At 56.4% G+C, this 22,051-nt stretch overlaps 2 protein-coding genes across 3 annotated transcripts in view; one reads left to right on the forward strand and one right to left on the reverse strand.

Moving 5' to 3' along the window:
• Nucleotides 1-5,442, reverse strand: part of SH2D3C (SH2 domain containing 3C) — a 29,315-nt gene extending 23,873 nt beyond the window's left edge. The window contains exons 1-2 of one of the 2 annotated variants that reach the window (XM_080820776.1): nucleotides 5,298-5,442; nucleotides 2,872-3,340 (exon numbers count right to left, since the gene is read on the reverse strand). In XM_080820776.1, the coding sequence (XP_080676902.1) occupies nucleotides 2,872-3,340; nucleotides 5,298-5,334 (506 nt within the window). In that variant the 5' untranslated portion in view covers nucleotides 5,335-5,442. Of the gene's footprint in view, nucleotides 1-1,044; nucleotides 1,153-2,871; nucleotides 3,341-5,297 lie in introns of those variants that run through there. The other variant, XM_080820777.1, reaches the window with a different exon arrangement.
• A 6,540-nt stretch (nucleotides 5,443-11,982) lies between these two features.
• On the forward strand, nucleotides 11,983-16,655 carry CDK9 (cyclin dependent kinase 9). The gene is made up of 7 exons (XM_080819803.1): nucleotides 11,983-12,708; nucleotides 13,173-13,254; nucleotides 14,033-14,123; nucleotides 14,478-14,644; nucleotides 14,764-14,935; nucleotides 15,093-15,241; nucleotides 15,727-16,655. The coding sequence occupies exons 1-7, from the start codon at nucleotides 12,224-12,226 to the stop codon at nucleotides 16,090-16,092; spliced, it is 1,512 nt and encodes a 503-aa protein (XP_080675929.1). The 5' UTR covers nucleotides 11,983-12,223; the 3' UTR covers nucleotides 16,093-16,655.
• Nucleotides 16,656-22,051: the final 5,396 nt, after the last annotated feature.

Consider the following 22,051-nt stretch of genomic DNA (forward strand, 5'->3'; position numbering starts at 1 on the left):
GGAGCTAAAGGCCCTTCAGCCCTTGTGCTACTGGCCCCTCCCCCCTCCTTCCTCCTCATCCCCCATGATCTCAGCAGGAACGGGGCACCAGGAAACTCCTGCAGCCTCACCTCTTCCCCTTCCTTCCTTCTCCTCCAGGTGCACCCTGCCCTCCCAGGGGGAAGGGGAGGGACGCCATCTACCTCTGCCTAGGCCATTCCCTGAGCAGCCACTGAGATGACTCCCTTGGGACACTTGGGAATGGGGCCCCAGTCTTGCTTTTCTCAAATACCCTCCTCTCCAAACTGTATGTATCATCTGAGACCATCCGGTTCCATCCGGGCTGCTGAGAGATTGGGGCCCAGAGTAGGGCAGGGCAAATCTGAGATCATACAGGCAAAGCAGCTCTCCGGGACACAGGGCTGGGCTTTGGGGGCTCCTGGAAGAAACTCTAATTCCTGGTCTCCTGCTTGGCCTGGAGGGCAAGTGGGACACTGGGTCTCAGGACAGCAGGAGGGGCTCAATCAGATCTGCTAACCCCACCCCCCTCGGGACCATTGGACACTGGCTGATTGGGGGAATGGAAGGCAGTCTGTCTATTTCCTCTGCCTGCTGTAGGCCAGGCCTGATGCGGCTGCCAGGAAAACCGAGGCCCCTGCCCACAGGGAGGAAGCCTGGGTGCTAGACTTGCCATCCTCAAAGTTTCTCAGGACCATTCCTCCCAGAGGGCTCTATTGAAGGGGAAGGGGCTGCCCATCCTTTAAAGGCACGAGCCAGGAAGGCGGAGTTCTAACCTTCTATACTGTCGCAAACCGGCAAGTAAATCTCCCTTTCCTCATCTGTAAAATGGGGACGATAATTGTATCCCTCTTCTGGGGCTGTTGTGAGGAGCAAATGCCCAACCTGTGCGAGGACAAGACAGGCACAGAATTACACCATAAGGAAGCTTAAAAGTCCCTATGCTAACTGGGCATCCTGCTTTGTTGGTTGCCCCAAGGGCACTGATTTCCCCTCAAACCATTCCCAGCCCCGCAGGCCCTCCTCCGGGCCAGGTCGGTCACTCACCCTCTGGGTCCCAGTGCGGGGCATCTTCGTCCCACTGCAGTCATGGTTCCCCGCGGTCACTGCCTGCAGCCTGGACACCTCCTCAGCCCGACGGCTCCCGCCTTTCTCAGGCCACGGAGCTGTGGAGCTCAGTGCCCGACTCCGGGGGCGGAGCCTGACCTGCAGACCACGCCCCGGGCACGCCCCTCGCCTTCGGGCGGGGGCCGCTCCACAGCCTACATCACCAGCCAGGAAGGACACGCCCCGCTTCGAGCACGCCCCTCCGCCTCCTGTGTCGCTCCGCCCTCTCCCCCCGTCTGTTGGCGCCCGGGGCCCGGAAGGCCACGCCCCCCGAGCGCACCCTTCCTCCTCGGCCCGCCCAGTTCCAACGCCCGCCTCCCCCGACTGCTCTCCGCGCAGCCTGAAAAGGACACGCCCCTAGACACGCCCCTCCACGCGCCCCGCTCCTGCAAACTCTCAATGCACATCTCTGACCCTAGGATGCCTCAGAACGTCCCGAAACCTATCAGGCCCTCTCCCTTACATAAAATCCTTGCTCCTCCATGCCCAAGTAGGGCTGGACTAAGTAGGGGGATGGCAGAGGACCGCAGCCTGGAGCAATTAGAGACGAAGGAAAAGCACTTACACTTTGTGCTGTGCCAAGTCCTGTGCTAAGATTTTACGAGTCCTGTATGTTATTCTTGAATTCCCCTCAAACCCCTACAAGGTAGGTGCTCTCATTATGCCCTTCCATCAAACGAGGAAACTGAGGCTCAGAGAAGGGAACAGACTTATCCAAGGTCATGCAGTCAGTAAGAGACAGAGTCTGGGCTGGATTCATTCTGCAGCTTTACAAAATCTTTCTCCCAATTGAACAGCGGTCTAGACATAATTACCCCAGCGCAGAGAAGCTGTGCTTGGTGTCTTGGAGAAAATCCACTGAAGGGAGGTCCCAGAACGAGCCCTAGAATTATTTTTGCTCAGCTGGGTTTTTTTTCCTCTTTATTTCAAGAAGCACATCTGATGGGTGTGGTTTAGACACAGGCTGTGAGGGTTGAAAAGCTGGAGACTGCTATGGTTGGGATTGAAGGGGTTCCCCAAGGGCACAAGCACACAGCTGAAGGTCTTCAAAGGTGGTGGGTACAATGTGAGGTGTGAGTGTGCGGCCACAGGAGGCAAGTTTTCTGCTGAAATCCAGCTCTACCGCATTGGGTGAGTCTCAGTTTCCCCATCTGTAAGATGGGGCTAATGACAGATGCTTTTACAGCATTGTCCATGAGTAACATTGGTTTTGACACCCAGTGATACCATCACAATCTACATTTTTGCGTGAATTCGACTCACCCAATAAACAAGTTGCAACCAAGGGGAGCAGTGTTGTCCAGCAGAACTAAAGGTGGTGATTTGGGTGTGGGGGCCCTGGGCAGGGATCCAGTGACTGGGCCTGGCACCCAGCTAGCCGCCGAGGGCCCCTGCTGGAGGCTGTCTAGGGCAAGTCAGGTGGGTCTTAGTTCAAATCCCACTTTGTCATTTGCCAGATGTGAAACCTGACTGGGGCAGACAACTTCCCTCTCTGAATCTCAACTTCCTTGTCCGTCATATGGAAACAACAGAATCTCCCCCCTCCCCCGCCAGGTGTTTTTGTTTTGTTTTGTTTTTTGAGAATTAATTGCAAGTGAAGGATGAAACACAGTGCCTGGTCTGTAGTAAGCCCTTGGTTAATGTGTAGGGCTTTTATCCCCCACCCAATGTATGTGTCAGGGGTTCCTCTCCAGGCTCTATTGGCAGGAAGCTTAGAGACACCATTCCTGCAGCTCCCACCCTCCCCTTACCCCGGTGGACACCTACCTTTCTGGAGGCACATTCCTGGGGCCTCCTTCTTCTTTTCCGTCTGCCTTGAGATCCTCAGGTTTTTCTGTGGGGCCCATTGCTGAAGGATTGGGTCCCACTGCTAGGGTGTCCTCCAGGGGGACACTGGTCCCCACCACCGTCTCCTTGGTTGCCTCTAAGCCTGGAGGGTTGGGCAGACCTTGGGGCGCCAAATGGTGTTGGTCCACTTCCTTGGTCTCCTGGGTAGCCTGTTGGTCCCGAGCCTTCCTGGTGCTGAGACGAGGCATGGTGCCCATGTGGCTGTACATGTCGCTGGAGCGGGCATAGGCTGGGGGGCTTTTGGGGACAGTGACCAGGTCATCCTGTGTAGCCTCAAAGGGGTCAGGCTCCAGATGGGACTCGAGACTGAGGGTGGTTGAGGACCGTTTTAGAGTGAGAGACCGAGGGAGGTTGGAGAGACTCCCGAGCCCCTTGAACTTGAAGAACTCTGGTTGCGGGGGTGGGGGGGAGGAGGGAAAGGGTTAATGTCTACAGCATTAGTAATAACAATAACAACAATAGTAACATTAACAATAACAACAAGAGGAACATGTTGTTCCTCTTATAGAGGGTTCAGGGAGAGTCAGGGCTTCACAGACATTCCCTCTGTTATGGTATAACCCGGCAGCTCTAGAGTCACGGAGCCCTGGCTTTCAATCCCTTCTCTTGCACATCCTAGCTGTGTGACCTTAGGCAAGTTGCTTGACCTTTCTGAGCCCCATTCTCCACATCGGCAAAATAGAGACTGTAGTACCCACTTCCTGTGGGCAGCAGGAGGACTGAAGGAAAGCTTGTAAGTAACATAATAGCCTGCGTAAGTCATGGAGACAATGATGGTGATCACAGCAAATGCCTCTGGTCGGTCAGATATGCTGCAGGCATCAATTCCCAGCACAGTTCAATGGCACAAGTTAAATTTCCCTTTTTGCAGATGACAAGTGCAGGTTAGAGCCGTGGAGGGAACCGCCCCAGGTGGCATAACCAGCGAGTGAAGCCTATTTGTGTGCGTGGGGAGAGGAGGGGCGCGGGGGGGGGGGAGGCGTGTTTGAGCACCTGGGGCTGAGGGGGTTGTTGGGAGTCTGGGGGGCCCACTCTCTGAGGTTCTGTCCTTCCTGTCAGCTGAGTGCTCCGTCCTGACTCAAGCTTCGGGGCTTGGGTGATACTATCTTCTCATTTCCGCAGGAGTGCGTGTGAGTTCCCTCCACCCCTCACCCCCACCTCCCGCTGTGGGACTGCCTCTCTTCAAAACCACCACCATCTGACAACCCTACGGCCTCCAGATGAGCGAAAAGGGAAAACCTTGGCATTCTCACTTCCTGGGCACCCTCTGCCTCCTCAGATCCTCACCACCATGCTGGAATATATAGGTAGGATGTCCCCATTGATGAGAGAGGAAACTGAGGCCCAGAGACAGAGGGGCTTGCCCAGGGTCACACAGCAGGGCTGAGCCTAGATAACGGTTCAGGGCTCTGGGTTGCTGGGGTCAGTGTTCTGGGGCTTTCCTCCTAGCCAAGCCCACTCCCTCCTTGGTCTTAGCTTCTGCCTTCTGACAAAACTGTCAGAAAATTCTGATGCCCTGCTCTTGGAAAGCTATGCCATGGGCCAGAAATGTGCCAGTTGTCAGGAGGGGGACCAAAACTGTGGTCTCCCGGGCACCAAGGAGGTGTGGAGGAAACAGTAGTGGGACAGAGAGGGAAACTGAGTCCTAAATTCAGGGACATGGCATTGAGCCCTGCTCTGAGGCTCTGTATGATCTCAGATAAGTCTCTGGGCCCTAGTATTTTCATCCGTGGAATGCAGTTATAATCCTGGCCCTGTACACCGGCCCCCCCCACCCCCATGCCAGCAGACAGAAGCACTCAGGGGAAGCAGAAGTTTGCTGAGACCAGGACGGACCGACCTGGGGAAATAGAGCCTTGGCGAGTATGATCCCTCATCGAGTTGCACTGGGTCCCAGCATCCCTGTTGCTGGGGACACAGGACGGCATCCCATGGCACACCTACACACACTCCAGCCCCAGGAACTTTCAACCCAGCAGCCCCCCCGCCACTGGCCCCAGAGGCAGGACATGGGGCGTGTGGAGGTCTTCCCTTGCCCGGCCATGGGGTCCAAGATAAACCGGAAATGGACACACAGACGAATGCAAGGACAGAGGAAACAGAGGTGGGCAGAGTCAGAGACAAGAAGCAGTGATGGAGAGCCCAACCAGGTGGAGACAGAGAGAGCTATTGGGCCAGAGGGATGGAGGGATGGCGACAAGGAACCCAGAAGCAGGGAGCTCCGGAGAGAGGCAGAGATGGACAGAAAGAAGTGGAAATGTGACCGTGATAAAGAAGCAGAGAGAGGCCGAGCTGGATGGACAGACAGAGGGATGAAGGGCGGTGCAAAGGGCACCCACACTCACTGAACTTTCTGCTGGCTTTCTTGGGCCCCTCCGTCATCTTGGCAAGTCGTGCAAATCCCCTGGCCGGTGGGCAAGTGGCCACTCACAGCTCGGGACATCGACGATGACGCTCCTCCCTCACCTCCCCTTCCCCTTTCTCGCACCCTCTCACTCGCTTCCTCTGTGTATTTTTAAACCAGTGAAACTCCCACAGCTCCACCCTCCCCATCCTCTCCACAGGGGGCGGGGGCCAGGGCCTCCCCCATTCTGGGCCCCTGTGGGTTGCCTCCTTGGCCTTGGCTGATGGGGGGTGGGGCAGGGGCAGACCACAAGCCCATGGGACCCAGAGGGCCCAGGAGACAAACCACAGACCCCGGGAGTGGAGCCCGCTGGGCGGGGGGCTATCAGGGGGTCTGGCCAGCGGCTGGAAGGGTGCCGGGAGTGAGGCCTGCCCACAGGGCTGTTTGTCCCAAGCCTCAGTGTCTGGGGGAAGGGCTGGCAGCAGCGAAGAGTGCTGTGGTTAGGCCTGGGGCCCTGGGACCACCCAGACCCAATTCTAGCCTTGGCTGGCTACTTTGTCACCGTGTGATCCTGGCTAAGCCACCCACCTCCCTGAGCCTCTGGTTCCTCACCGTGAGCAGGGGGCATTTGCCACACCTACCTCACAGGATCCAGTGCTTGGCACAGAGCCTGGTACAGCATGGGTGCCCACCAGGGCACAGTCACTGCTTTTTAAGCTGGCAGGGACGCAGTGATAGTTTGGTCCAGCATACCCATTGTACAGACCTGGGGAGACCGAAGCACAGACAGTCAGAGAGATTGTCCCAGGTCATACGGCAGGTTGATGGCACAGACTGGGTTATATCTTCCCCCTTTAGGTCCCTTAGCCCACAGCCTGGTGCTTTTCCACCGTACGTGTGTGTGTATACGTGTGAGTCTTGCTCACATGGGCAGGACAGAGATGAGGAAGCGAAACTCCCCTACACAGGTTGTTCCAGACACCTGCGGAGGCTGTCTGCAGCTGCTGGGCTTAAGGGGACCACAAGACCAGGGGTTTCAAATCCCAGCTCTGTGTACTGCAACAAGTTACTGCTATCTTGAATCCCCAGTCACCTATTCTCTAGAATGGGCACAAATGCAAGGAACACAGTTAACAGCATGATTGGACATGATTATCCTGGCCCCCAGGCTGGCAACTGAGTCTGCGAGAGAGGGGAGAGGAAGTCCAGGGTCAGGTGGGGCCTTCTAGTGTGTTCTCATCGCTTAGTACATTCCAGCCAGAGAGCTCGGTCCTTTCCTCCTAGGAGGTAAATGTTGTTTCTCTTGTTCCCATTTTACAGATGGGGAAACTGAGCTGCTGCAACCCCCCCCCCCAACCCACCGCCAAATTCAGCTTATCTGGAGTTAGGTAGGCCCTGCTTGTCCAGCTATGGAGCCTGAGGTCCTGACTTCCACTCCTACAGCTCCCGACCACCCCTCCCCGGCAGTTCGATGCTGGGCCCTGGTAGGGGAAGCATCTGACTGAACCTTCTTAATGGGATGAGGGGGAACCTGAGGCCCTGAAGGGAAAAGGGACACAGCCTCTGAGACCAAGACAGCAGGGTCCTGCTCCCAGACAGACCTGGAGGGGACCAATGTGGAAAGTTCAAATGAAAGGATGGGGTTTCTGGGTCATGGACTTGGGAAGAAAAGATCCTTCCACTGAGTCCTGACCATGAGCCAGGCATGGAGCTGAAAGCCTCCACAAATGGCCCACTGAGTCCCTACAACAGACCTGTGAGGCGAGTGTTGGTACTGCCCCATTTTACAGATGAGCAAACTGAGGCTGAAGAGGAGCAGAGACTAGACAGACAGACACCCAGGTGTCCTAGCCTCCAGGCCCGTGCTCCCTCCAACCTCCAGTTGTCAGAAGAGAGAGGAGGGCCTGTGGCCTGGTGGTAGCTAGGGGTCTTCCTCACAGAAGCAGAAGGTGGGTCCCCTGGCTTCTTTCCTGGGAGGCAATCCCAGTGACTTGGGCTAAGTGCAGGGTTTCTGGCACTCCCGAATTACTGTGTGACCCTTTGCTAGATGCTTTACCTCTTTGGGACTCAGTTTCTTTTTTTTTTTTTTTTAATTTTTATTTATTTATTTGACACAGAGAGAGAGATCACAAGTAGGCAGAGAGGCAGGCAGAGAGAGAGGGGGAAGCAGGCTCCCTGCTGAGCAGAGAGCCCGATACGGAGCTTGATCCCAGGACCCTGAGATCACGACCTGAGCCGAAGGCAGAGGCTTTAACCCACTGAGCCACCCAGGCGTCCCTGGGACTCAGTTTCTACCCGTGCAATGGGGTCACAGGGACTCTCATTTCCAGGGGTTGTTGGGAGGATGAAAGGAGCAAATGTTGGCCCAGGTTAGTCTGCCGTGGCCTTGGTAGCCCCTAGGGGTTGTTGCTGAGGGATGGGGGTGGTTCAGGCTGTGGGGGCCAGATTGGCACAGGCCCAGAAGCCCCCAGGAGAGATCCCACGAGAGAGCGGGGAGCCCCGGGCCATGCTGAGGCTGTGTGGCTGAGGCTTGTGAACGTTGGGCCAGTCCTGCCTTGGCCTGGGCGCCAGGGCTGTGGCCACGTCCCTGGGAGAATGAATGGGGCTCAGTGTGGCGGCTCCACTGAGCTCAGAGCCCCCTTTGTGCTGCCTTGAGTGGCCGTTGGGAATGCGGCTGGGGACCTGCTGGCGGGTGGCTGTCCCGCAGGCCCTCTTCAGCCTGCGTTGGAGGCCAGCCCAGAGCAGCTCGTGGGCTCCCAGCCCTGCACATTCGAGGGTCTTCCTGCCTTCAGGCCTCGGCTTCGGCTGGACCCACACCCGCTAAGCCGCTCTTCCCTGACCCCACCCCCACCCCCCAGCGCTGCACAACTGGCTGCAAGTTTTGCCTCCACTGAGTGGCCCCAGATCTAGACCGAGCCATAGTGCCTTAGAGAACCCTGCTCTGGTTTCTGTCCCCTCCCTCCTACTCCTTTCCCCCAGTCTGCAACTCAGCTGCCTGCCATTTGGCCAGGTACTATGAGGGATTGGAATCTTTCAACTTCAGTGGCTCAGCTCAGCCTCTGCCTTCAGCTCAGGTCATGATCTCAGGGTCCTGGGATCGAGCCCCGCATTGGGCTCTCTGCTTGGCAAGGAGCTTGCTTTCCCGTCTCTCTCTGCCTGCCGCTCTGCCTGCTTGTGATCTCTCTCTCTGTGTCAAATAAATAAATAAATAAAATCTAAAAAAAAAAAAAAAAAAGGAATCCTTCAACTTCATAGTCAAAGGCACTGGACCCAGACAAACCCAAGTTCAGATCCCATGTGTAGGACCCCAGAGAAGTCACATCCCTTGCTGAGCCTTTTCTCATCTGCAAAATGGTACAAACACAACATCCCTCCCATGATCCCGTGGCAGTGAAATAAAACATTTATAGTGAGTTTTATCCATATTACATTCACTTGCATCTTTATTTGCATGTTCCAGACAGACCTCCCGTTCCCCGAAAGAGGAACTGGCCCCCCGTAGCCGTACTGGCTCCATGCCTGCTATACTGTAGGTCTCGGTCTTTCCCAGCTTGACCCAGTGGTCTGGTAGTGTGGGTTGTTTAGGTTGATGGTAGATGACCCTAGGCTTTGTTTGTTGTTGTTGTTTTAATTCTAAGTAGGCTCCATGCCCAACGTGGGGCTTTAACTCACAACCCTGAGATCAAGAGTGGCACGCTCTACAGACTGAGCCACTCAGTTACCCCAACGCTGGGCTTTGAAAGCAAACACCTGGCCTTGAATCCCAGCTCCATAGCTTCCTGGCTGTGGGCAGGCCTCGGGCAGGCCACATCACTACTCCGAGCCTCAGTTTCCTCTTCTGTAACTTGGGCCCCATAGAGCAACCTCTTAAGAGGGGCCCTGGAAAGCTCTGGGGAAATGACACATATCAACACAGGGCTGAGCACAGGGTCAGCAGCACCCAGCTGGTGTGGGCAGAATGTCCATGGCGTACAGGGCCGCAAGCATCACCCACCATCCTCCGTCTGGTCTCCCCGTGTCCAGTGCTCCTTTGTCTCCTGGGACATACCAGCAGCCAGCAGCAACCCACCCCGTGAGCCTGTCTCCTGCTTCCCTCCATATGCCCCTCACCCTGTCCCTGCTCAGGAGAGGAAGACAGAAGGTCTGGGGCAGAGTCAAACAGCCGGCCTGTAGCTCCCTCTTCTAGTCTGTGCCTCAGTTTCCCTTACTGTTAATTGGCAGCAGGACCAGAGGCTCTCACACAGTCTGGTCGGTCAGTCAGCAAACATTTACTGAGTCCTGGCTACATGCCTGGCTTGGCCGGCTTAGCTGATTCAGGGAAGCAGGAAACATTTTCCTCAAACTAGCAAATCAGAAGTCAGAGGCAGTGAGAAATCATTTCCAGCCAGGACCTAATTTCTTCACACTTCCACCTGGATGATCAGGGGCCCCATGCCGGGGCTGCGTGGGCAGCCTTCTCAAGGGCTCCTGAGTGCTTCTGTCAGGGAGGACCGAGGGCCCAAAACTCGGAGGGGAAGTGACTGGCGGATGTCGGGGTTCAGGCCAGGGGCTAGAGGTGACAACATCACCGGAACATCTGCTGAGGCCTCTGCCCACAGGATGTGACTTAGGGAGAGCTCGTGGGAAACAGGCAGGGGCCGCCGCCTAAGAATCTGATGGCGGAGGCCACCCAAAACCATGATACACCCTCATACTATCGTCCCCTCCCACGCTTCCCATGGGCATCTGGGACACCTAGGCCAGCGGTGCTGTGCCCTGCCCGTGCCCTAGCTCTGCCCACAGCCCAGATAGGTGGAGTCCTGACATGGCTAAGTGCTCGGGGTTTGTGCCAGATTAACCTGGTTCAAATACCAGTGTGGCTGCTGGCCAGCTGTTTGGCCCTGGCCGGTGATGTTACCTCTGCATGCCAGTGTCCTTAGGTGTATAACAGAGGTGATAATAGTTCCTACCTCATATAGCTCAGTGAGAATTGAGATAATTCCCAGAAAGTGCTGAATGTATGGCTTGGACCGTTTATTTTCCCTCAACAAACTGTAATTACTTCAGTTATTATTGTTCTTTCCCTCCTCGCCCTTCCCACCCCCAATTTGGCCAATGGCCTCCCAGCTTCTACAGTGTACCCAGGAAGCTGACCCCAGATCACTCCCTGACATGTCTCGTGACTGCGTAGAACCCTTGATGGCCTCACACTGACCTCAGGAGGGGGCTCCCTGCTGTTTGCCTGACCCTCGAGGCCTTCTATGGCAGGGCCTCTCCCAGAACAGGGTCCCTTGCGACGCCAGGGGACACCATCAGAACTGCTTCCTCGTACAAGGAGGCTGCCAGGCCAAGCCATGAGGGGTAAGGGCTGCTGAGCCACCCTGAGGGCTTCCTGCAGGGAGACAGGTAACAGGGTGCACTGAGGAGCACAGCCTCAAAGGAGTTAGCAAAGCGCAGGAGGGGAATTCCTGGGAGAGAGCTGGAAAGAGCTCAAATGTCACAGTTTGTGTTTTCCTGAAAGACAGTGGGGGAGGGAAATACAGGCAGACCCCATTTTAGAAGGACCTGGAAGGTGCTGTGAAGAGGACAGACGGAGAGGCCAGACTGGGAAGACCAGGACTCAGGACCTATCAGCAGAGGACTGGAGAGGAGGGGCAGACTGAAGGGGTGCAGAGGTGGTAGAAAGGACAGCTTTGCTGTGGGTTGATTGTTGAGTAGAGCTGGAGGAAGAATCTAGAGGCTCCTAGAGCAGGGAAGATATCAGGAAAATGCTGGGGAAGGGTTGGAGTAGAGGAAGGGGGGGCATGGGGTCAGGGAAGGAGATGGGTGGGGGGCTTGGTGCCTGGCATAGGGACAGCAGGTCTCAAGCAGCACCATTGCTATACCCCTGGCCAGACTGTAAATAACCCGACTCGGGAGACTCCTCCTCAGAATCAGAGAGACCAGGTTCCAGTCCCAGCGCTGTCACTCTATGACCTTGGACAAATGACCTCACCTCCCTGAACCTCAATGCCTTCTGTAAAATGGGCTAGTTAATCTATTGATAGAGCGGTTGATTCAGCAGGATTCAGCTAGCATCTACCCAGAACCCCTGTGTGCTCAGGGGTTCTGGGTAAATGCTAGCCATTTTTGTGATTACTGACCCGGGATTGACCAGCTCGGTGCAGCTCAGCGGGGATGGAACTCCTGTGGGTTTCATCCCTGCCTCCCACAAAACAGGGGGTCTAGGGCTGGAAGGCCCGGGCGTTGCTCGCTCGCCGCCTCCGGTGTCGCCGCGCCCCCTAGCGGCCGTCGGTTGCCATGTCAACGGCGGGTGGCTGGGGCCCGGGGAGGCGGCGGCGGGGGCCGTTCTCTCCTCCCAGGACCCGAGGCCGCTCCCTTGGCGCCTCCCGCCTTTGCCTGTGGAGGGACACTCCGAGCCGGGGAGGAGAGGGCTCTCCGCGGCAGCTGACATGTGGGGGTAAACTGAGGCACGCAGCAAAGCGCCCCGCAGCCAGGTGTCGAGCGCGGGGCCCCACCTCCGAAGGCGGAGGAGGGGCCGCGGGCGGTGACGCGCCGAGGGCGGCCGGCGGACAGCGGGCGGGCGGCGACGGCGGCTGCGGCGGCAGGTGCGGCCGCGGAGGGTGGGAGGGAGGAGGGAGGGGGCGGGCGGAGGGGGAGGGGAGGGCGAGGCCGGGGCACCTCCCCCTTTATAACGCGCCCCCTCCCGGGCTCTTGGGCCGCCTCCTCGTCGGCTCTTCCCGTCTCGCCCCCTCGCCCGGCAGCCCCGGGCCCGGGCCCGGCCAGGGAGCCCCCCAGGCCGCGGCTCGGGGGCCGCCCCTCCGCCCGCCGCCCCGCGCAGCCCGGCGGAGGCGGCGCCGTCGGAGGAGGAGGAGCAGGGCACTGCGGCTGGCCCCGGATCGGGCGCCAGAGCGGCAGCGGCTTCGGCAGCAGCGGCGGCCCGGGCCGATGCAGCGGGACGCACCGCCCCGAGCCCCAGCCCCGGCGCCCCGGCTCCCCGCGCCCCCGATCGGGGCCGCCACCAACAGTGGCGGCGGCGGAGGCGGGGGCAGCGGCGGCGGCGGAGGCGCCTCTGCAGCTCCGGCTCCTCCTGGCCTCCCGGGAACTACAAGTCCCAGGGGGCCTGGCGGCGGGCGGCGGGCGGAAGAGGCGGGGTCGGCGCCGCGAGGCCGGAAGTGGCCGTGGAGGCGGAAGTGGCGCGGCCGCGGAGGGGCCTGGAGCACGGTGGCGGGGCCCGGAGCGGGAGCGGCGGCGGCGGCGGCGGCGGCGGCGGCTGGGGGCGGCGGCGGCGGCGGCGGTGGTGGCGGCGGCGGTGGCGGAGGCGGCGCGCTGGAGGCAGCCATGGCAAAGCAGTACGACTCGGTGGAGTGCCCCTTTTGTGATGAGGTGACCAAATACGAGAAGCTCGCTAAGATCGGCCAAGGCACCTTCGGGTAAGGCTGCGCCCCCGAGGGGGGATCGGGAACCCTGGGCCTGCACCCCTCAGGGCCGTCGTCGGGATTCCCAGGGCCGGGCCCAAGCTGGTCGGGAAGCCCCGGAGCTCCAAACGTGTTCCTTGGTCTCGCTAGGCCGCGCCGCAGCCCGCCAGGGCCTGACGGAGCCGGCTGGCTGGGAGGAGCCTGAGGCCCGTGATGGGGGGCGGGGAGGGGTTGCAGAGAGGAGCCTGTGAGGGGAGCGGGCTCTCCGAGAGACGCCTGGGTGAAGAGACTGAGGGAAGGAAGTAGAGGCTCGGAGAAGGACCGCAGATAGCGGGTGGAGAGTAGGGGAGTGCCCTGGGTACCCGGCACAGCCCCGCCCGGGGAATCCCTTTTTGCTGCTCTCCTCCTCTGGTGGGGGAGGGGCGGGTCCTGCAGAAACGACTTGATGAATCCTCTTGGGTCCCCCTCTCGGCCTGCAGGGAGGTATTTAAGGCAAAGCACCGTAAGACCGGCAAAAAGGTGGCTCTGAAGAAAGTGCTGATGGAGAACGAGAAGGAGGGGGTGAGTATGGGCCGGGTGGGCGGGCCTGCCAGCTCCCCTGGGCACGGGGTCGGGTTTCCACCCTGCTCCTGCTAGGGCTCTCGCCTGGAGAATCAGTGCGTGTGTGGGGGGTAGTTTGGGAATTTCTGTATTCCAGAAGATTTGAGTTCTAAATTGAAATTTTTTATACAAATGTTTTAGAGCATTTGATATTTCATTCTTAGGTAAATACGGTTGGGGCCAGGAGGGGGAGCTCATGCTTGCAGAGTCCGCCTTGGTTTCTGAAGTTAGGAAGCCTTTAAACAGTCCTTAACACTGTTTCCTTAGCATTTGTTTTGTGTAATGTAAAAAGAAATTGCACGCGACGACTTTAAGAGGGTGACTGGTACTCGGTTGAAAAGGAGCTGCCCCGCCTTAGCCCTAGTCCAGCTTCCCAGAGACCTGCTTCTTAGCAAGGACATTTCTTTAAGTAGCTGTTTTTGTTACCACCTAGTAAAATATAGGCATAGAGCTAAAATTTAAAGGTTGAAGAAACTGTGGAGCATTTAGTGACTGGTAGTGAAGCCTGTGTGTCAAGTCCCACTGTTGCGGCTTATTGTCTCAAACCAACTCCTTGAGGGGCACGTACTACTCTTATACCCGTTTTACAGATAAAACGTCTGAGGTGGTTGATTTCAGAGCCCATGACTTTACTCTTTTTTTTACCCACCTTTGTCTCTTAATACCGACCCCATGGCTTGTTCATTGGTCTGTAGTTCACTCACTCACCTCTGACCCCCTCTGTCTTTCTCCCACCCAGTTCCCCATTACAGCCTTGCGGGAAATCAAGATCCTCCAACTTCTGAAACACGAGAATGTGGTCAACTTGATTGAGATCTGTCGAACCAAAGGTAAGTGGTCCGGATCTTGCCCCCATTTCCAGATGGGGAAAATGAGACTTACAGCCTAAAGGCTTTGTTTGCAAAGTTGGGAAGTGGACACACCTAAATTGCCTCTCCTTAACCCAGACACACCAACTGTGACCGCTCTCTTGGTCCCTTCATCGTAGCTGTTCTGCCCCAGGGCCTGCCACAGCACCTGGCCCAGAGGAGGCACTCAGGAAATAGTTTTCCAGTGAAGGAGTGCACAGCCGGATATCCCAAGTGTCCACGGGTTGGAGGGGTAGAAGCTGGTGGTGGGAAAATGAGTTGCACGTGGGATTTTTTACTTTATTTTTCTCACCCCCTCCATTCTTCCCATCTCAGCTTCCCCCTATAACCGCTGCAAAGGCAGTATATACCTAGTGTTTGACTTCTGCGAGCATGACCTTGCCGGGCTGCTGAGCAATGTCTTAGTCAAGTTCACACTGTCCGAGATCAAGAAGGTCATGCAGATGTTGCTCAACGGCCTCTACTACATCCACAGAAACAAGGTGGGGGTCAGAGTGGGGAAAGAGGGACCGAGGCTTGGGTTGGCCTAGGCCCCCACTGCTGGGTGGATGTGACTGAGGGCCCCTGGAGACCTGATTGAGCCCTCTCACACTTCCCACAGATCCTGCACAGGGACATGAAGGCAGCTAATGTGCTCATCACTCGCGATGGGGTTCTGAAGCTGGCAGACTTTGGGCTGGCCCGGGCCTTCAGCCTGGCCAAGAACAGCCAGCCCAACCGCTATACCAACCGTGTGGTGACACTCTGGTACCGGCCCCCGGAGCTGTTGCTCGGTGAGGACTCCCGAGCGGGCGGAGGGGGGCAGGGGCTGGGCACTTACCCGGCCTCCGTCCCCCACTGCCAGGGCTTCTTGAGCCGCCGGCCCCGGGGCATTGCGTCTCAGGAGGCCCTCGGGCTCAAGGGGCACTCCTGGTGCGCTCTTCTTCCCAGGGGAGCGGGACTACGGCCCCCCCATTGACCTGTGGGGTGCTGGGTGCATCATGGCGGAGATGTGGACCCGCAGCCCTATCATGCAGGGCAACACCGAGCAGCACCAGCTTGCCCTCATCAGCCAGCTCTGTGGCTCCATCACCCCTGAGGTGCGTGGCCAGGCTGCCTGGGCCCCTGGGCCCCGCAGGCTGCAGAGATCTGGAAGTCCTTCTGGCAAGGGAGGAGTGGGGAGTGGAATGGAAGGACAGCTCTGAAGAGGTGGCTGGTGGTGGGACAGGGCCTGCTCTTTAGAGCCACACGGGCTATGCTTGAGTCTCGCCCCCATCACAGATCGTGGCCTTGGGGAGGGCATTTGAATCCCTCACTTCGGAGCGGAGTTTCTCTTCTGTGAGACAGCTACGCCTGTGTCAGCTTGGTGGGCGTATGCCAGGTGCCTGTATAAAAGGCGTGGTGCTTGGTGTGTGCCAGCTACACGGTCACTGCTGCTTTTACCTTGGAGAGGTCAAGTTCACCCGCCAGGGGTGGTCTGGGAGCATCTGATGGGAGAAGTTTTAGTCCCTTCGGGTGCCTAACCAGGGGACAAGCCATGAACCCCCTGAATTAACACCACTTTCGCTCCATGCCTCCTGCGCAGGTGTGGCCCAACGTGGACAAGTACGAGCTGTTTGAGAAGTTGGACCTGGTTAAGGGCCAGAAACGGAAGGTGAAGGACAGGCTGAAGGCCTACGTGCGGGACCCCTACGCGCTGGATCTCATCGACAAGCTGCTGGTGCTGGACCCCGCACAGCGCATCGACAGTGATGACGCCCTCAACCACGACTTCTTCTGGTCCGACCCCATGCCCTCAGATCTCAAGGGCATGCTCTCCACGCACCTGACGTCCATGTTCGAGTATCTGGCGCCGCCACGCCGGAAGGGCAGCCAGATCACCCAGCAGTCCACCAACCAGAGCCGCAATCCCGCCACCACCAACCAGACGGAGTTTGAGCGTGTCTTCTGAGGGCCGGCTGCCCGCACTTTTCGTTAGGGCGGTTTTATTTTTCCTTCTGCTATGTGACTTGCATTGTGGAGATGATGGGGCATTTGAGTTTTCTCTAGTGCTTATTTTATTTCCTCCCTACTCTGGGCACTGGGAACACCAGCTGAGCGGACTGGAGGAAAGCTTTGGCTGAAAGTCCCGGAGGAGGCACTGGGGTGCCTCGCCTTGTTCCCTGGCTTTCGAGATGATGCCCAGAGGGTCTCCATTTACTTTCAGACAGGAATGGGGTGGGAGGAGAGGCACACCCCACCAGTGACTTTGTAAGTAAAGAGAGTTCCCAGTGTGGTAGGAGGAAGGGACAGGTCCCTCACCTGTCGCCAGCCCTCCTCTCAGGATGAGGAACTGGCGTGGGGGACAGAACCAGCCCCAGGAGTGGGCTGCTCTTGGCCCAACCCTCCGAAGCCCCGAGGCTGGCAAAAACTTGGTTTCTTCAATAGAGAATTTTATCGTGTTTCTTTTGCTCAGTTTGGAGACATTCCTGGACAGTTTTTTCAGTTATAATTAAAGTTGACTTTTTTTTTTCAGTAAGTGGCTACGTGCTGTGTTCTGTGTTCACACCCCCAGCTCTACACCCTGTGGCCAGCACACTAGGCCTCACGATTGGGATTTGATTTGTCAAGTCTTGATTCTTTTCTTCATCCTAGTTCATGTCTCCGGATATAATTGTGGAGGACTTTTGTCTTTTTTTTTTTTTTTCTTTGGAGTACCTTCCAGAACACTTGGCCTGCTCCTCCAAAGAGCAGGTGCCATGATGCTCCCTTGCTCCTGTCCACTCAGTGTCCAGGGAGAAGGAAGACAGATGAGACAGGGTCTCAGTCCCCGGAGGGGGAACTGGGGAGGGTCTGCCCTGAGCTGCACTGCCGCGCGACTCCATCTGCTCAGGGTCACTGACATGCTCGAACCTGACTCACGAGCCCTGGAGGCTGCAGAAAGCTCTCCCATCAGTGGAGTGACAATAGTTAGGTTTGTAACTTGCAAAGGTTCCTCGGGCTGCTGAGTCTTGGGTGGCCTAGGGCAGGCAAGAAATGACCAGAGCAGTTGAAGGATGATCTCCAGGGACTTGGGGAGGTGGCAGTCACTTGGATTAGGGTAGCCAGTGCAGGAGGACAGAGAGCAGTGGGAAGGTTGGGGCATCTGGTGTCAGAGCTACAGTCCTTGGAGGAGAAGCACATTTTGGCGGATAACATTTGCTGGGAACCTGAAACCGGGGATAGCCATATTTAAGGCAAATTCTACATTCTGTCACAGTAGAAGGCCTTTGGAAGGGGGTCCCTGAAGTAAGGTTGGCAAAACTTTTAACCAGAACTATCTCTGTAGAAACTGACCCAGATCTCCAGATACACACTTCACAAAAGGCCAGAAGTTAACAAAAAACAAACCTTAAACTTCCTGACTAGTGTTTTAGTTTGTCAGGGCTGCCGTAGAAAATCGCATAGTCCACACAGACAGGTGGTTCACAACAAATTTATTGTCATCATTCCAGAAGCTAGCAGTCTGAAACCCAGGCGAAACCATCAGTGGGTCCATCAGGGTCCATCAGAATATTCCATGCCTGTCTCCTAGCTTCTGGTGATAGCTGGCAGTCCTTGGCTTTCCTTGGCTTGTACATGAACCTCTCCAGTTTCTGCCTCTGGCTTCACCCCGTGTTCTGCCTTCTGTGTGCGGCTGTCTCTCGGATGAGGACACCAGTCCATGGATTTACGATCCACCTTGATCCGGTATGATCTCATCTTAACGAGCTACATAGGGAAAGACTCTTATTTTTCTTTGTTTTTTAAGATATTTATTTATTTATTTGTTTTTGAGGGAGGGAGAGAGCGAGAGAAAAAGCAGAAGTAGTGGGGGTTGTGGAGCCTCAGAGGCAGAGGGAGAAGCAGATTCCCCACTGAACAAGGAGCCCAGTGTGGGGCCTAATCCCAGGACCCTGAGATCATGACCCCAGCTGAAGGCAGGAACTTAACTGACTGAGCCACCCAGGTGCCCCTGCAAAGACATTTTTAAATCAGGTCACATTCTGAGGTTCCAGGTGGACATGGGTTTCTATTCAACTCAGTACATTAGCAAGTAATCCAGTCCATATGGAAGCAATTGCAAGGTCTCCTAATGGCTATTGAGTCTATAGTTTTGTTTTGTTTTTTTAATGATTTTTAATTTATTTGCATGCAGGAGGAGGGGCAGAGGGAGAGGGAGAGAATCCCAAGCAGGCTTCACAACCAGCGTGGAGCCGTCACGGGGTGGGGGTGGGGGCTGATTTCATGACCTCGAGACTATGACTCAAGCTGAAACCAAGAGTCGGACTCCCAGTTGAGCCACCCAGGCGCCCCTCAAGTCAGTAGATCTTGAATGACCTAACTGATGAGGGGAATCTCCTGTCCTAAATTGTCAGAGGTGTGTTTGTTTGTTTGTTTTCTCTGAAGGAGATAACAAGCTGCTCTGAGAGAGGCTCGTGTTCTCTGACCCAGCAATTCTTCTTATAGAAGTTTCCATGGACACAGTGACAGCCCGATACCCCATCGAATCCTCACCACGAGCCCAGTAGTTTGATTCCTCCGTTCAGCGTGTTTATTGTCTGCGTCTTCCAAGGACCAGACTCTTCTAGACTTGCTACAGCTACCAAGCTGTGACCACTCCCATCTCTATGGAACTCACATTCTAGTAGGTTCGAACGAGTCTGATGGGATAGATTGTGTGGCAGACGATAAAGTGGAATAAGAAGGGAAAAGAGTGGGAGTCCGTGGAGGGGCTCAGGGTGACACGAGAGCAGAAATCCCAAGAGAGATGGGGCATACGGGGAGCTAGAGGGTCATACAAGTGCCAGGATCCAAGGCTAGGAAGCTGTCAGAGAGCCTTGTGCAGAGGGGGACACGGGTTTCGAAAGGTGCAGTGACTATGCTGGGGAAAACCGAGGCAGAGCTGGAAGCTGGGGGAGCAGCTGGACTTCTGGAATAATCCAGGCTTGAAGAGAAGGGCTTTGAACCAGCCTGGTGACGCAGCTGCTGGCGTGTGTGTTGATTTATGCGTGGCTGTGAGGACAGGTGTGTTTTCAGGTTGGATGTGAGTGTGAATGCAAGGAGCCCGGAATCCCAGAATTTGCTGGAGGGAGGATAGCGCTGCCGTCCCCGAGACCAGGAGGCTGCAGGAGGCCGGGCCAAGGCACGGATGGCCCAGCATGGTAAGATAGAGAGGACGGATGGACATCCCTTGAGCCAGCAGGTGTATACCTAAGGCTCACCCAGGGCCCCTGGAATCTGGGCTGGGGGCACACTTGGGGGAGCTGCCAGTGCTGTGGTTTGGAAAGATCTGGGGTGGGGGGAGGAGATCATGAGACAAGAGGGGAGAACAGAGATCATGGCCCCCTGGGCCCTCCAGTGTTCAGACGTCCGCAGGGAATCAAGAGCAGCAACTATGAGGTAAGAAGGGAGCAGAGAGGGAGGGTGTTCTGGGCAGGTGGGAGTGGCGGCTTGGACAAGCGCCACTGATGGGTCCCCACAGTGGGGTGATAGCCAGCAGGCGGAGCCACGTCGGGGTCAGTAGCGGGTGCTCTGGGTGAAAGCCTGCCGAGGGCAGTAAGATTACTGGAGGACGGGACGAAGGGACTCGAAGACAGGAAGCGGCACCATCTACTGTAAAGGAGGGTTAGGGATCCAACGAGTCCTGGGTAGTCTCGGACGAGCCGTGACATTATGGAATGACCCAACAGAGATGACACCCATTGATTCTCGTCCTGTAGACAAAAGGACCATGTGGCCCAAAGGTTCAGTGGCCATGCAAGAGTCCTTCCTTCCCTGTGGTTCTTCTGGATGGTTTTGTCCGAGTTTCTCTGCTTTCTCCTGTTTCCTGAGTTCATATTTCCCCTCATGCAGTCAAGTCATATTTTAAACCAATAAAGCAGGCCCGAGGCCCTGGGGCTGCTGGCTCCGAGCGCCCCCCCCCCAACACAGAACTTCCCTGAGGGGAGGCTTCGTGAACCAGCCTCAGACCCTGGTATGCTGCACCTGGTATGGCCACCCCCGGCTGTGGAGGGAGATGGCCTTGAATAAAAGCTCCCAGAGGGCAGGGCTGTGTGGGGCATTCCCCTGGGGCCAGTGAGTCACCCCCCCCCCCCCAAAGCAGCTGGTTCGAGAGGCTGTGTCGTTCCAGGCGGGAAGGGCCTTCACCAGCTCCTTCCGCCCAGCCCTCCGTGTCACCCGGCAGGCTGGGCCCTCGGTCTGTGTCTCAACTCTTTTTTTTTTTTTAATATTTTATTTATTTATTTAACAGAGAGAGAGAGAGAGAGAGAGAGAGCGCAATCACAAGTAGGCAGAGAGAAAGGTAGAGAGATAGGGGGAAGCAGGTTCCCTGCTGAGCAGGGAGCCCAATCGGGACTTGATCCCAGCACCCTGAGACCATGACCTGAGTCGAAGGCAGAGGCTTAACCCACTGAGCCACCCAGGCGCCCCCTGACTCCTTTTTGAGCAGATGGTTTTGATGAGGGAACAGAAGGCAAGGTGAGGACAAAGCAGAAGCTGACACCCCACAACCACCCCCTCCCCCCACGAGATATATGGGACATTCCTCAGTTGCTCTGGGCTGCCCTAAAGGAAAAACAAACAGTTAACTCGTAGAGATCACAATCCTGTAGGACCTGAATCTCCCTCAGTTTACAAATGTCCTGGTGATTTACAAGGAAGACGCTTTCTTTTTTTTTTTTAATTTTTTTTTTTTAAAGATTTTATTTATCAGAGAGAGAGTACACACAAGCAGGCAGAGAGGCAGGCAGAGGCAGCGAGAGAAGAGAAGCAGGCTCCCTGCTGAGCAAGGAGCCCGATGTGGGACTCAATCCCAGGATCCTGGGATCACGACCTGAGCCGAAGGCAGCGGCTTAACCAACTGAGCCACCCAGGCATCCCAAGTAAGAAGCTTTCTTATCAATAGCCTGACTTCCAGAGACCCGTAACTCAGTTTCCCGAAGCCCTAACATCACCGTCCCCTCCATAAAATTGAGGGAGGCTGAGGCAGAAGGAAAGGTCAATAAAATAGAATTTCTTTTAAACCTGCAGCCCAGGGGCGCCTGGGTGGCTCAGTGGGTTAAAGCCTGCCTTCGGCTCGGGTCATAGTCCCAGGGTCCCGGGATCAAGCCCCGCATCGGGCTCTCTGCTCAGCTGGGAGCCTGCTTCCTCCTCTCTTTCTCTGCCTGCCTCTCTGTCTGCTTGTGATCTCTGTCAAATAAATAAATAAAATCTTTAAAAAAACAAAAAAGAATAAAAAAAGAATAATAAAAAGAATAAACCTGCATCCCATTGACAAGGACGTGTGATAGCAGGAAGATCCCAACTGTCTTACTCTTAATGCCACACTAGAAGGAAAACCAACTTTGACAAATAGCAAAGCCTCCGGGATCCTGTGTGTCTTCTTTAATACATGAAAGTTCTTTCTCGAAACCTCCCTTTTTCCTTACCTCCCCCAAGCCCCATAGTCTATAACCAGCCGCCCCTCACAACCGGGGGCAGCAGCTCTTCCTGCCCACGGGTCCTGTCCCCGTGCTTTAACAAACCACTATTTTGCACCCAAGATGCCTCAAGAAGGCTCCGGGCCTCGCCCCACTGAACTTCACCCATATTCCAAAACTGCATCAGTTTGGTGAGACACAGCCTCAGCAGGCTCTGACCCCTCAGGTCAAGGGTGCCGGGGTGTCCTGCCCTGCGGCCCTGGGCTCCCAGCCTGGCAGGGCCAACACACAAACGGCCCTAACTGTAAGGGGAGGTGTGGGCTGTGATAAGAGAGGCCAGAGGGGCGCCTGGGTGGCTCAGAGGCTTGAACCTCTGCCTTCAGCTCAGGTCACGATCTCAGGGTCCTGGGATCGAGCGCCCACATCGGGCTCTCTGCTCAGCAGGGAGCCTGCTTCCCCCACCTCTCTCTGCCTGCCTCTCTGCCTACTTGT

The sequence above is a fragment of the Martes martes genome (genome assembly GCF_963455335.1).
Source record: "Martes martes genome assembly, chromosome: 12".
Taxonomy (NCBI): domain Eukaryota; kingdom Metazoa; phylum Chordata; class Mammalia; order Carnivora; family Mustelidae; genus Martes; species Martes martes.